Raw genomic sequence first — 13212 nt, 5'->3', positions numbered from 1 at the left:
GTATGCTTTTCAGTACTGGTTCTTGAAATGGTCAGAGGTAAATATACATATGGTATATGGCTGTCTAATTGTTACAATGTTTGTCAGGACCAGAAAATTATCTTTCGGCAATTCAATTGTTTGCCATCAATATTGAATTCAATGGACCTAAAGATTTAGCTTGCAGTTTTTCTAAGAATTACATTTTGAATACTAGTTTTATCAATAAAGAACAGGTATGTAACATCAATTAATTCCCCATTTTTTTCTTTATTTTCTTACACTGATAAAGGAATATGCTGTTTTACAAATAAAAATATCTAAATTCATCAGCAGAATTGAGGGGGATAAAAGTTTTAGTAAATGTGGCGATCAAATATTTTTTATGTCTTAATTGTAAGCGAATTTTTGGGAACCTCTGGATAGGGATGTGTAGAATCCACTTTCTATCAATTTTATTTGTCATCACACAGATTTTACATCTCATTTCAATAGCTGAAGACATGCGTTATCCTTTCTCTAACACAGGATGTTCGTGGCTGCCATTTAATCGAATTTACCTATGTCAATGAAGGAAAATAACTTACCTTGGTAAGTTTTCTATATTTGGTGAGGGGCATAAGTTAGCATGGAGAACCCTAGAACAGTAAATCATTTTGTTCCTGATTTTTATTCCAGTTTCCCATTTACAGCTTATCATCGATCCCTAATCTTCGTATAACTTGTCTTCTACCTGTTGTGCTCTGCTTCTGATGCTCATTTCAACACCCAAATGCTCATCCCAAACACTCGATATCGACAACCCACTCATGGCCTGCACTCTAATTGACTATCAATGCAATTATTCTTGTCTTCACACCGAAGGGCACCCACGCTCAATACTGAATACCTTCAGCTCTCAACTCATGCCCTACAACTTGTTTGCTATTGCTTTCTCCTAGTTACTACAAACCAACATCTACAGCCTGCATTCTCCGCCATCTCGCCCATGAATTGTTAGCACCCTGTACTTGCTCGATTCACTCAATTCTTTAATTGCTTAAACTTCTGCCCTTTACTTTTTAGTTACTTTCATTCATGGCATCCTGAATTTTTTTTCTCAGATGAAATCCTTGTCTACAATTGGTGCATCTCTCAAACTTAAAGGTATCAGCTATCTTATATGGTCTCAGTTATTCATTTTCTTTTGGGATCTTATGATATACTTAATAGAGTTAACTCGAAAGGATGTGAATGACTCATGTAGGGTTAAAATGATACATGGTGATATTTTCATAGCTCACAAGTATGTCAGCCAAATTTGAGTATGAATGAGGAGTTAGAGAATCTCGAAGCTTAGTGAGAGGAGGATGAACTATAAAAATGTCCCAATGAAAATGAGTAATAGTAGAAGAAAGGACAATAGGGACGACAATTGTTAAGTGGTAGAAACTTCACTTCTTTAGGTTGAGATTTTGACTAATACAGTGAAGGAAAAAAAGTGAAAAAACAATTCGTAATTTTTTGTAAGGTAGTGATGGGATAGTAAATTTACAAAAAAATATTAGGATATGTAAAATAAGGGAGAGAGAATTTTTGGCATCATCATGCCATTACCTGAAAGGATGATATAGGGAAACCATTAACCATGATTACAGGGGGAAGAGAGTCATGTGGAGATTGTTGAAGAGTTTATAGTTACTTATCATTCGGGAAGATGCATCAAAATCTAGAATGTTGGACACACTTGAGGTGATAACTATAGGAGATCTATGGGTTGAAATAACATGAGAAGCATATGCAGAGGCCTGTGTATTCAAAATCAACAATCATATTTTTTCTGAGATATTTTACATCCAAAAAGAGTAGTGGTGGAAAATCCAAAAGTGAGAAGATGATCTAGGCATGTTAACTAACAGCCAAATAGTCAAACCTGGACCAGCATCCCATTGAAGGATGATTGATTCCATTTTAGTGAGAATAAGAAATGGAAGACTACCCCCTACAACCACATCCACTATTAGCATAGCCGTCACAATTCCTCATGGTAAGGAGAACCTAATTAGAAGATGGTGGAGATGCAGTAGATAACTTAATCACCCAAAGAACAAGAGAGAGAGAGAGAGGGAGCGAGAGAGTGTGTGTAATAACTGAAATTTTAATAATAATAATAATAATAACAACAATTGAGTAGGTAGTAGGGGTTAAGCGTCATTATGATTTCTTCTTTAGGGGTCGATGGTGTGGCCCTTTCATTCGAACAAACGGATGCGAGTGATGGCAGAGTGGAGCGACCGGAAGAAGAAAGTGTAGAAGCTCTTAAGAAAGTTTGCACTTCGCGTGCAAAGGAGAAGAGAAAGAAAAAGAGAAGGAAGAAGCCACGTGAAGGAAACTTACCTTCCCTTGGGAAAACAAAATCGAATTATGCAAGAGAGGTTGTCGAGTGTGTCCTGCACGAAGGAAGAAGATATTGCCAGCCTTTTTGTGGGAATTTTGTTTACGTGCGCTCGAGAAGAAGAAGAAACAAAATGAGCGGTCAAAGGAGGAGGGATTGTGCAGCTGTTTCTTGCTATGCAAAACTTATAGCACTCGACTAACTCTGAGTAGAAGAGGGAGGAGGAAGAAGTGCAGCTCACGTTCGTATGGATAAGGGGATGAACAAAGCAATTAATAAGTGAGTTAGGGTTTTATAATATTAATTAAGTAATATCAAATGATTGTTTATTTATTAAATGTTAATGATAGATTTAAATAAAGGAGGATTGAAGCTATAGAAATCTCGGATTAGAGGAAGATCGAGATCCATATTTGTGCAAAAGAGAGAGATAATTGACGTACGTTTATGGCTAATTTCAATATAGGGTTTTGCATAAATAATTTAATGTACTATTTATCATTTTTTATTGTTTATGTTATTAGTAAAAGATGCATTACCTTGGATTAAAAACTTAGAAATAACTTCATTGGAGTAGAAGGTAAAGATTTATGTATTATTTATGTTTGTAGTTTTAATTAAATGTCATCAATTAAAGTATATTAATGTCATGGGAGAGTTTTTGATTAAAATAATAATTGGGAAAAAATTAAAATAATGAATTATATGTTAGAGAGTTATATTGGAAATAAATTTCTTATATATGCACTTTTAATGGATATAGGTGAATCTAGGAGAAAGAATATGAAGGGATAAGTGTTTCAGAGGTCTTTTAAAAGTCAAAGTGAGTAATTTCTACTTTATGTATATTAAATTCAATTTATTTTATTTTATAAATGTTTCATTTATTTATACTCATCAAAGAAAATTTTATAATTGAAAGGAAATAACTAAAAAATGAACTGATTGTTTTATTATTTATGTTGCATCATCTTTTGCACTGCATGTAAAGTAAAATAAACACTTTTAATGATTGAAGAAAATGAAAGATAAAAGTTAAAGTCTTTCAGGAGTCACCCCATATGGCACTAGTTGGCGATGCTATTGTATTCATGCACGTTAAATTGTAAGGACAATGGTAAATGAATATCTTTATAATACAAATGATAAAGGTGTGCTTTTATGGTACAAAATGGTAACGATTTTAGCGTTGATCCTGAGATAACCTTATTACAAGGAAAATGAATATTGAAAGGAAAAAATTAAATGATAAAAAAGGATGAAAATATAATTAATTTAGATATTTAGCAAATAATTTTATAAAAACAAAAATGTAAAGATTATTTTAATGTTGATCAGCATATTCGTTTTAATCATGTTAGGCAATTGCATAAAGATTTAATGCATAATATAGTATTAATTATTCACTAAGTTGCTTAAATTTAACCTGTTTAACTGTCATTTTTCAAGAATAGGTTTGAAATATTAGTATGGTTGAAAGGAGATGACAGATCTACAGGAGAGGCGTTGTGAATGATATATAGTTATTTCTTTGGTGTTATGTCTTTTTCCTTACTTTTTTAACTTGTGTATTGTTAAGATTGGATGATCTTATGATTTTGTTTGAGGTTTTGTTTATATGTGAATTGTGGGTTAATGACCCTTTTCCATATTAAATGTTATTGGGGATTAATATAAATATTTAGAAAATTCTTTCACAGTCCGATCGTCGATTTCTGCCCTTATTAACTCTAAGTTCTCTGGCCGGGTTGTGATTGTGAGAGAGTGTAGTGGTGAGGTTGGGAATTGAAGAATTAACCCTCAACTCATATCACATCCTGGAAGAATGTATAAAATTGGAGAGAATGTAGCAGTCAAGATTCTTTGTTATGTTGTTGCTGTATTTTAGGATCAATAATAGAAGATTTTTAGTGACTTCATCCAATTTATTCTGTAGGGTAAGATACAATTTTTGAGTGTACATGTCATTTTATTAAAGTGAGAACAAGTTATAGATTAAGGTGTTCACTCTTGAGATGTACAAATCATTTGTAGTTTAGTGAAACATGGTGGTGAAGATTATATTCAACCATGATAAGAGATGATTTAGAAAATTGCATATCATGTAGATGATATTGTAGCAACTAAAATATTTAAATAAATAAATATAATAATAATAATAAATCGAATAGGCAGTTATGTTATACATATTTTTCAGTTATGAGTTAAGCCGTGTGTCCCCTTTTCGAATGAATGAAATCGAGAGGCAAGAAACAAAACCACTGAGGAAGGAAGAAGGGTCATTTTCAGCCCTAATTTTCGGATTCATTAAGGAACTTCGCATCTGACGCATTGCGAGGGGCTTGTACTTTTGTCACGAATTGCGGTTGGATGATATTAACATTTAATTTACTATCCTTAGATTTAAAACTTTCAATCTAATATAGTACCACTAAGAAATCGACAAATGTATAGAAGGAAATTTAAATAATTCAACAGTAATAGACTAATGTGCAAGTAAAACTTTTAAATCCACAAAGGATGCAATGTATGTGTGCACGATAAAGAAAATAATAAATGTATATCTTCGGGTATCAAATTTTGAGGGTGTCTATGAATATAAGTTTGAGGATACATTCGGGTATGACAATAATAATGATATGACTTTTAAAAATGTTAAAAATGGTAAATACTTAAATTGAAATAGTGTCATATTTAAAAATAGAATTCTATATTTTGAATAAATAATAAACTACACTTCTTTTGATCATTCATACATTGTTACACCCCATTTGATCCCTATTTTTTAGAAGTCGACTGAGATGCGACAGAGGCTGGCAATGTGGTCAGACCAACTTTGACCAGCACTCGTCTTGACTTTCATAATCTTAACTCAGTGAGTGATCAATTAGTCTAACTAGATCGTTGCATATACGTTTTACATTGCATGTCAAAGTTCATTCATATTTACGAATGTATAAAAATCATATCATCAAAACATAGATATTCAAAGTTGTTAAATTTAATATAATAAAAAATATATGTACCCAAAAAGCATGTACAAAGCTACCAAAACTATCGTGCAAAAGTTGTACAAAGACACACTTGGATATACTCGCCTCGATGCTCGTTGCCCTTACTTGGAAGGCAACAATAAAGAATGAGCAACAACGAACTCGAAGAAATAATGAGGGCTAATATAAGATTTTATACATGAAAACAAAAAGAATTTGCATGATCGTATAAAACTATACATGTCTACATACAAGCATAATATGGTGACATGATAGAAAACATGAAAAGAAACCAAGTACAAGTGTATAAAAAAAATCAACTATATTGTAACATGCTGGTTGTAAGCATGAAATCATACGTATATAAAAGCATGTTCATTCATTTCGTAGAGGTCAAATCATAATAGTGTCACTTGTTTAATGTATAAGGTTTAACTAATTTCATGTGCTTTCATCATGGTCGTCACCGTGTCCCTAAGGTCATATAAACTATCAATAAAGGTTGGGTTTCCCCCAACATAGCAGTTAGCGACAACCCCCCGGATACCAACATTTTCATAACGTTATTGCACCGCCGAATTCCAACGGTTCTAAGAGTTTTTTCTTCATACAAATATCAAGAGTCGGGAATACTACACCCTTGCATAATGTACTTGCAAGCATTCAAGTAATAGTCTATCCAATAATATTTCTTGTGATATTTAAATCATCACTCCTGCATCAATTATTTATCAGGCATTACATGCATTATATGCATAGACATTTTATAACAGATAAATACCTGCAGGAAATTCATATCATATGCAAATTCATATGTAGCATAGTTTGATCATAACATTACTTATCGTAAGAAAGTAAACGTGCATTGACGTGTTTTTATATGCTGGCCTTGTCGCCTCGTCTACACAATTTGGGGAGCGTAGACATCATAGAAATTTATAAAAATCAGGTTCATAACATGGTTTAACCCAAAACATAACTTATTCGCCCGAAACATGCATCAAATGGGCTTTTCGGCATAATTTGCTTGACTGAAATCGGCTAATATTCTTCTTATTGCCTCCAACTTAACTTATCCTTCACTATACTCATGCTAAAACCCTTTTGGAAGCTTGCAAAACAAATACGAGACTTCCGACACAAAATCAGTGCCTCCGACGGCTACCAAAAACTAGAAAAACACGAAAAATGAGGCAAAAGTCAAAACCGAAGAGTGAGGAAGGAAATCAAAGCTTAAATGATGAGGGAAAGGGATTCGTACTTATAGAAATTGTGTTGGAGCCCTAAATCCTGAGTTGCAACACTCAGGCGGCAGCTCGGTTCTTTACTTGTGCCCTTGCACTGTAGCAAGGGTCACAACTCCCTTCTTCAGATGACAGATAGGGAAGAGGGAGGGGAATCGGGGAAGAAATGAAAAGTGATTTTGGAAAGGAGGAATATGCTAAGCACGGTACCTAATTCGATCGCATGAAAGAAATAAAATTGACGTAAGGTCGGTTGACTACAGTAACAGAGGATTAGAGAGAATTAATTAGGATTAATTAAGTTAATTAAATATATAACTTTGAAATCTTTTATCCGATCCCTTCACAATTCATGCATGGTTTTATTATATAGAATTGATCGATTTAATGCGTATAATTTAATAAAATTATTTCGATAAAATTTTAGAAGATGAAAATTTTGGGATACTTTACAAATATGTCGAACTTACTTAAATTCTCGAAATTTGGGCGTTACATACATAACATTCATTTTATAACTTATTGCATATTATAAGATTATAATTATTCATTAAGTTATGGTAAATTTACTATTGAAGTTAATGGTTTCTTTCATGAAAATAAAAACTGTAATTTGATATAACTGGCATGAGAGATTTCGTTTATAGGAGGATGATTGTTGTTGCTACGTATTGTGATTGTAGTTTATTTTTGCATTGTTTTCTTTTTGATAATGATATATTATTTTCTGTATTTTGATATTTTATTTAGAGATTATTTGTTGTTGTTGAATGATTTAAATTTCTTTGTGTATTTGTGGATTTCTTAGTGGTGTTTTATTATATTGGAACTTTTAAATCTAAGGACAGTAAATTAAATGTTCATACAGTCCGACCACAATTTCTGACTTAGTTAATTCTATGTTATCAGTTTGGGTCGTGACAAATATAGAGTAAATGTAAATATCATGCGCCATGTCAGTAAATTTGAAAGAAAAAAAAACAATGAAAATCAAATCTAGATTGGTAGTCATCGAGATGTAAAAAGAGAACTTGAAAGCATCTCAAATAATAAGGCAGAGTGGTGGGCTCCATTGGTGGGGCAAGCGGGCATGAGATCACTTGAAACATTAGTTAGGAGATGAGAGGGTAGTGGGCTATTGGTGGTGCAAGCTGGTTTGGCATCCGTTATAACATCAGTAGGAGATATGTGTGATACTGATTTAGGGCTCCTAAAAGGTAATTGGGATGCAGATTTAGTGGAGAACTTGTAGTGGAATAGCAGAGGAATAAAATATGGGAATTTGATAGGGATAAATGTTAATTGACAGCTGTCTTGTTTGAAAACTGCGGAGAAAACTCCGAGTAGGCGATAATAGGGTAGGGAGAAGCTTGACTGCCTATTCCAGCTAGGGCTGTCAAAAAAGCTCGCTGTTCGCGAACAGCTCGTGTTCGGCTCGTTCGTTAAGTAAACGAGCCGAACACGAACAAGTTCTTAAAACTCGAATTATAAACGAACCGAGCACGAACAACTCTTTGTTCGCTCGTGTTCGGCTCGTTTTAGCTCGAAATTTAAAAAAAACATATAATTATTAATATAATAATATATTATATATATTATTTATATATATATTCATATCTAAATTTAAATCATAACATCTTGTATGGTAATATGGTTAGTGTCTTCTTTTGTACATATTTGGTTCAGGTTCGAATCCCACACTTTACATCTATTTTTTTTAATTTAATTTTTCCTAGTCAATTTCGATCCGAACACGAAAATGAATATTTAAATCGAGTCGAACACGAACATGCTGTTCACGAGCCGATTTCGAACATGAACTATGTCGAACGAGCCGAACACGAGCCAAGCCTGAGCTCGCTCAAACTATGCTCGTTTACAGTCCTAATTCTAGCACAAGCTACAGACATTCCACTTACAAAAAGAAAATGATACAACACTGCATTAGGGTAGAACTAGGAAAAAAGCATATTTAAAATACTAAAGTCAAATCAAAAGTATTCTCAAAACGGAAAATAACAACATATCAATAGTCACTCAAGTTGAAACCCTACTTTGAAATAATAAAAATAGAAAATAAACAAAAAGTAAATAAAGGAATAGAAGATAAATCAAAGAAAATCCGGGCTGAAACAAAAATTGGGATGGAAACAACTCTTTCGTCCTTCCTGGGACAGTCGAGAATCCCGATCCTGCGGGATTGCAGGATCCCTCAATCATGCGCGATTTCTGATCCCACAAATACGTGGGGGAGCTCCCGCGTCAATGTGAGCATGAGTCTACAAATGCATATGCAATAGGAAAGGAGTAATGGTAGAGGGCAGCGACAAAAGTGACATGGGCGATAGATAAAGCTAAGTCTACGTATAGTCATGCTTCAGCAGTGTATTTGGCGTTGGTAAAGACTATTTTAGTAATGTGCAAGCAGGGTGCGAGTACTGTGCGGCATGTGCAAGACGAGCGAGGGGTTGCACATGCATGTAGCAGGACTAGGACTGTTGGGAGGAACATACGCTAGTGAGCAGCTAGGGTTGAAACGGGAATTGTACATGATTGTTATAATAAAAGGTTAGATTTTTTTTTTTGTTCTGATATCTTGTTGAGAGGAAAGTGATTTATGTAAAATTGACAGAATATGAATAAACTGGCATACATGTGTTGGCACTAATTAAATGAGGATATCGAATTATATGCAATTACTTTACAGTATTAGGAGGAGCCTTGCCTATTTTGTCCCTACTACCTAATTCGTGAGCAATAAGTTATTTTTCCATTCACACAATTAGAAATTATTTTTCCCACTTTACCAATGCTTATTTGGTTCTCTGTTTTACATGCTCATGCCATGATTATGCCTTTTTTATTGTCCACATTATATTGCTGGTCAAGCCAATTAACTACCTTTGATTATAATTCATATCGAAATTTTATCTTCCTGGTATTTTTGGATTTTGCCAGTTTTATCTTTTGCAAATATGTTTGTGATTAATTTGTCTATTTGTTTTCGCTCATTAGTCTTATCTTTCTTGAAAATAAGGCAAAGCTGCACCAGAAGGATCTCAATACGGTGCTTTGCTGTAAATATGAATGAACTGTGAGTATATTACATCTTTCTAATTTTTTTTATTCTTAATTGAGTATATTTTACTATAACTGCTATTAGATTTCTGTTATTTTGTATGATGGATGCTGGCTTCATGTCCAGAATGATCTAGATTTTTTGTTTATCATATGATGAGGTTTATGATAAATTTTATCACATTGAGGTCAATAAATTCTTGTTAAGGATGTTGGATAGGGTTGTAACTAAGCCAAGTTTGATCCTTCAGTTCATGGAGTTTGACTCAGGAGCCATTTATATCGAGTTGGTTCATGACAGTACTTGTATGGGTTATGCCGCTAAACCAGTTTGTCAAAAACGTTATTTGAATTTGGACATAAGGTTTGTACTGAGTGCTAATCCTTCTTTTACCCTAGCCTGATAATTAGCCCGGCAAGTTGAGAAGGTTATTGATTATTTTAGGCATAAATGTTTATGCGTGTTTATGAGGAACCGGTGTCTGCGAGGGCAAGCAAATTCATTCTATGGCTGGCTCAACGAGTCAGTAATTTGATATTTTTATCTTGGCGGTCACTTTGTACTGATTATATTTTAATTTTATAAATGCTCTTTTGAGGAAACTGATGAATTGGTCATTTCCTATAGATTATAGGAACTTTTACATAAATACCGCACAATTCTTATGTATTAATATACATTGTTTTCGTTTGTTTTTCTCTCTTTTATTTTAGAAGGAGTCGTCAGCTTGTCGATCGTCGTATACTTCCTCCATTCGAATAAATCTCTCTCTCGAATCAGATCGGTGATTTGAAGAGGAGGAACCGAATAAGAAGGGATATACGACAAACAGACAAACAAGAGAAAACACAGAACATGGAGAGCCTACGTGCGGTAAATCTCATGAGGATATGTTAAGTGTGTCCGCCCAAACAGGATTGGGTGAAAGTACCTTAAACCGATATTTGTGAAAAAATACTTATGTAGACTACCCATAACCAGAGATTCAGGTGTAGGTGTCTGTTTTGGGGTTCAAGAGCACTCCCAAGGGGACGCATCTCATTTGGTTAATTACATCTCTGGAGGTACTTAAGAATACTCTCGATAAAAGAAATTTCGCTTGGACTATCATGAACTTAGGACAATAGATACTCAAAAGAATGTTATTTTATGTAGGAAAAGTCCCGATGTTTCAAAGCTCACGTCAAGCCATCGAGCAGAGAGTGAGTTTCACATCCCGGATGGGCAGCGACTCATTGGCATATGGGGCCCACAAAAGAGCCTAAATCATCTTCACGTGGATATCTCAACACGTCAAAACACGTTCGAGTCATAAGGGTAGAAGACAAATCGTTGTATCTCAAACAGACGACAACTCATCGGCATTGGGTCGTCATGGTGATATCAACGAAGTCAAAGAGAGACAGGGCTCAAAGGGGCTCAACAAAAGGAAGATAGAGTAATCCTAAAAGGTAGAGGTAACTAGGTCGGGTACCACAGACCCGTCATCCGCAGCTAATAGGACTCTAAGTCTATTCGGTTGTGAATGTAGTCGACCCAACACGTCTTGAGATTTTTGGTCAGCAGTCCGTGAATTGCGTCGTCTACGGGGAACTCGACAGCTTTAAGTTCAAAGGAAGGAATGCAAGATTTGGGTTTACACCTCGTAGACTTGGAGTCCTATGATGCCTCTGGAAGGAAGAGAAGGGGAGGTTCAACTACAAAATTGGAAACACTCCAAACAAAAGGATTTATACCTCGTCTGGGTCGGGAAGTCTTCTAACACTCTAGACACACTAGACAATCACCTATAAAAAATGTATGCTAGGTCAGTCAGGTTAGAGAAGTACAATGACTACTCCTCGGGACATGCAAATATGAATGTAGTTATCTAGAGCGGTCTTTAAATATTGTGGAGACTCTATTAATATATGCAAGAAATAAAAGTTCAGTTTTTTAAAGTCCTGAATATTTTAATCCTAAATTTTAATTATCTTTAATGTTTTATTTAGGATTTTGTAGAAAATTATGAATTTAAGTCCTATAGAGTCTATATTGCATCGTGATATCCCGATCACAGAAAAAAACAAGGAAAACACATGCAGATGTGCAGACATACAAACATGCATACATGTTACAAAAAGTAAAACAAGCCAAATAAAATAATAATAGGCCGGTGCTACTGGGCCGACGACATATCCCAAAAAAGAAAAAGAAGACTGGACTTTGCATATATATGTCTGGTTCTAATTCTATACATCAATATAAAAATGCAGAATTAAGATACGGGGCACGAGCACCTGTGAACCTGTGAACCTAATAAATTAATAATAGGCTGGTGCTACTGCTTCTAGTCCCCTCCATGTGATTCCCGCGCCTAAAGCCTGAGAACCTGTGCTCGTATCTTATTTTTGATACATAACTTCTTAGACTCTAAAAGCACATAGGAAAAAGAAAAGACTAAATCCTGCATGAAAATAAGTGTTAACGGGAAAACTCAATTGCATATAACGTATAATGAGTCATACCTTATAAGTGGGGGAACTAAATAACACCTATAAGCAAAATGGTCAGAAATCATCACATGCTCCCTCATAGTGGTACATGTGTGTGTGTGTGCATATAAATATGCATGGCTCTCTGCAGAAAAATGCCCTAACACACTACCATAAGTATGAAGCATGAAGTCTCACCACAGACAATACAAAAAAAAGATGCACGATTAGGGCAACCAATTTCGACAAAGAACAATAACCAGAAATCAAAAAGTCTACCTATCAACCTAAATCATAGCTTAACACACCATTTACCGAGAAAGTGTATTAACCCAGTATCTAAGCACTGGGTAAGTCTAGGTATAGTATGACTTTGATGGGGTCGCTATATCGAAAGATCTAAAGGGCATCACGAATAAGGGTGACACAAGCCAGATCAATTGAATTCTTAGCACAATCATACTTGTGTCAATCCTGATGACTTAACTTGCATTGCTTACCGGGATCTACCCAGCAAGCGATGCTCGTTAAGGCATTGCGACCGACACGAGGTCACTCTCCTAACATGCCTGACTCTCTACCCGTGCAAACTTGCAAATGCAAGTGCAGACAGTCATGTGAAAGAAGTGATGAGTGTACCGTGAGGCAGTGACTCAGGAAAATATAGGCAAACCGTGGAGGCAGCGACCCGATGAAATGAGTGTGTCGTAATAACAGTGACCCGGAGATGGGCGTGTCGTGCAGGCAACGACTTGAGGAAATGGACGTGCTGTAGCGGCAATGACCCGGAGATGGGTGTGCCGTAGCGGCAGTGACCCAAGGAGATGGGTGTGCCGTAGCGGCAGTGACTCAAAGATGGGTGTGCCGTGTAGGCAGCGACCCGAGGAAGTTATGCCGAGGCGGCAGTGACCAAATGGAGAGCATGTCGTGAAGACAGTGGCCCGAGGAAGGTGTACCGAGGCGGTAGTGACCACATTAGATGGGCTTGCCGTGGCGGCAGCGACTCAAAGGTGTGTCAAGACAGCAGTGACTAAAAGGGATGGGCGTGTCGTGGCGGCAACGGCTCAAA

General features: G+C 35.5%; 1 protein-coding gene across 2 annotated transcripts in view; it reads left to right on the top strand.

Annotated features, from left to right (window-relative positions):
* Positions 1-12: 12 nt before the first annotated feature.
* The window catches only part of LOC110026836 (probable beta-1,3-galactosyltransferase 12), a 46692-nt gene continuing 33492 nt past the window's right edge, over positions 13-13212 (top strand). Inside the window, exons 1-4 of one of the 2 annotated variants that reach the window (XM_020728003.1) lie at positions 140-215; positions 508-974; positions 1083-1125; positions 9628-9684. In XM_020728003.1, coding sequence (XP_020583662.1) covers positions 9674-9684 — 11 coding nt within the window. In that variant the 5' untranslated portion in view covers positions 140-215; positions 508-974; positions 1083-1125; positions 9628-9673. Of the gene's footprint in view, positions 38-139; positions 216-507; positions 975-1082; positions 1126-9605; positions 9685-13212 lie in introns of those variants that run through there. The other variant, XM_020728002.1, reaches the window with a different exon arrangement.

This window comes from Phalaenopsis equestris, unplaced genomic scaffold, assembly GCF_001263595.1.
Source record: "Phalaenopsis equestris unplaced genomic scaffold, ASM126359v1 Scaffold000402, whole genome shotgun sequence".
Lineage (NCBI taxonomy): Eukaryota > Viridiplantae > Streptophyta > Magnoliopsida > Asparagales > Orchidaceae > Phalaenopsis > Phalaenopsis equestris.
The sequence above is the reverse complement of the archived record's forward strand: the minus strand, read 5'-3'. Positions and strand labels throughout refer to the sequence as shown.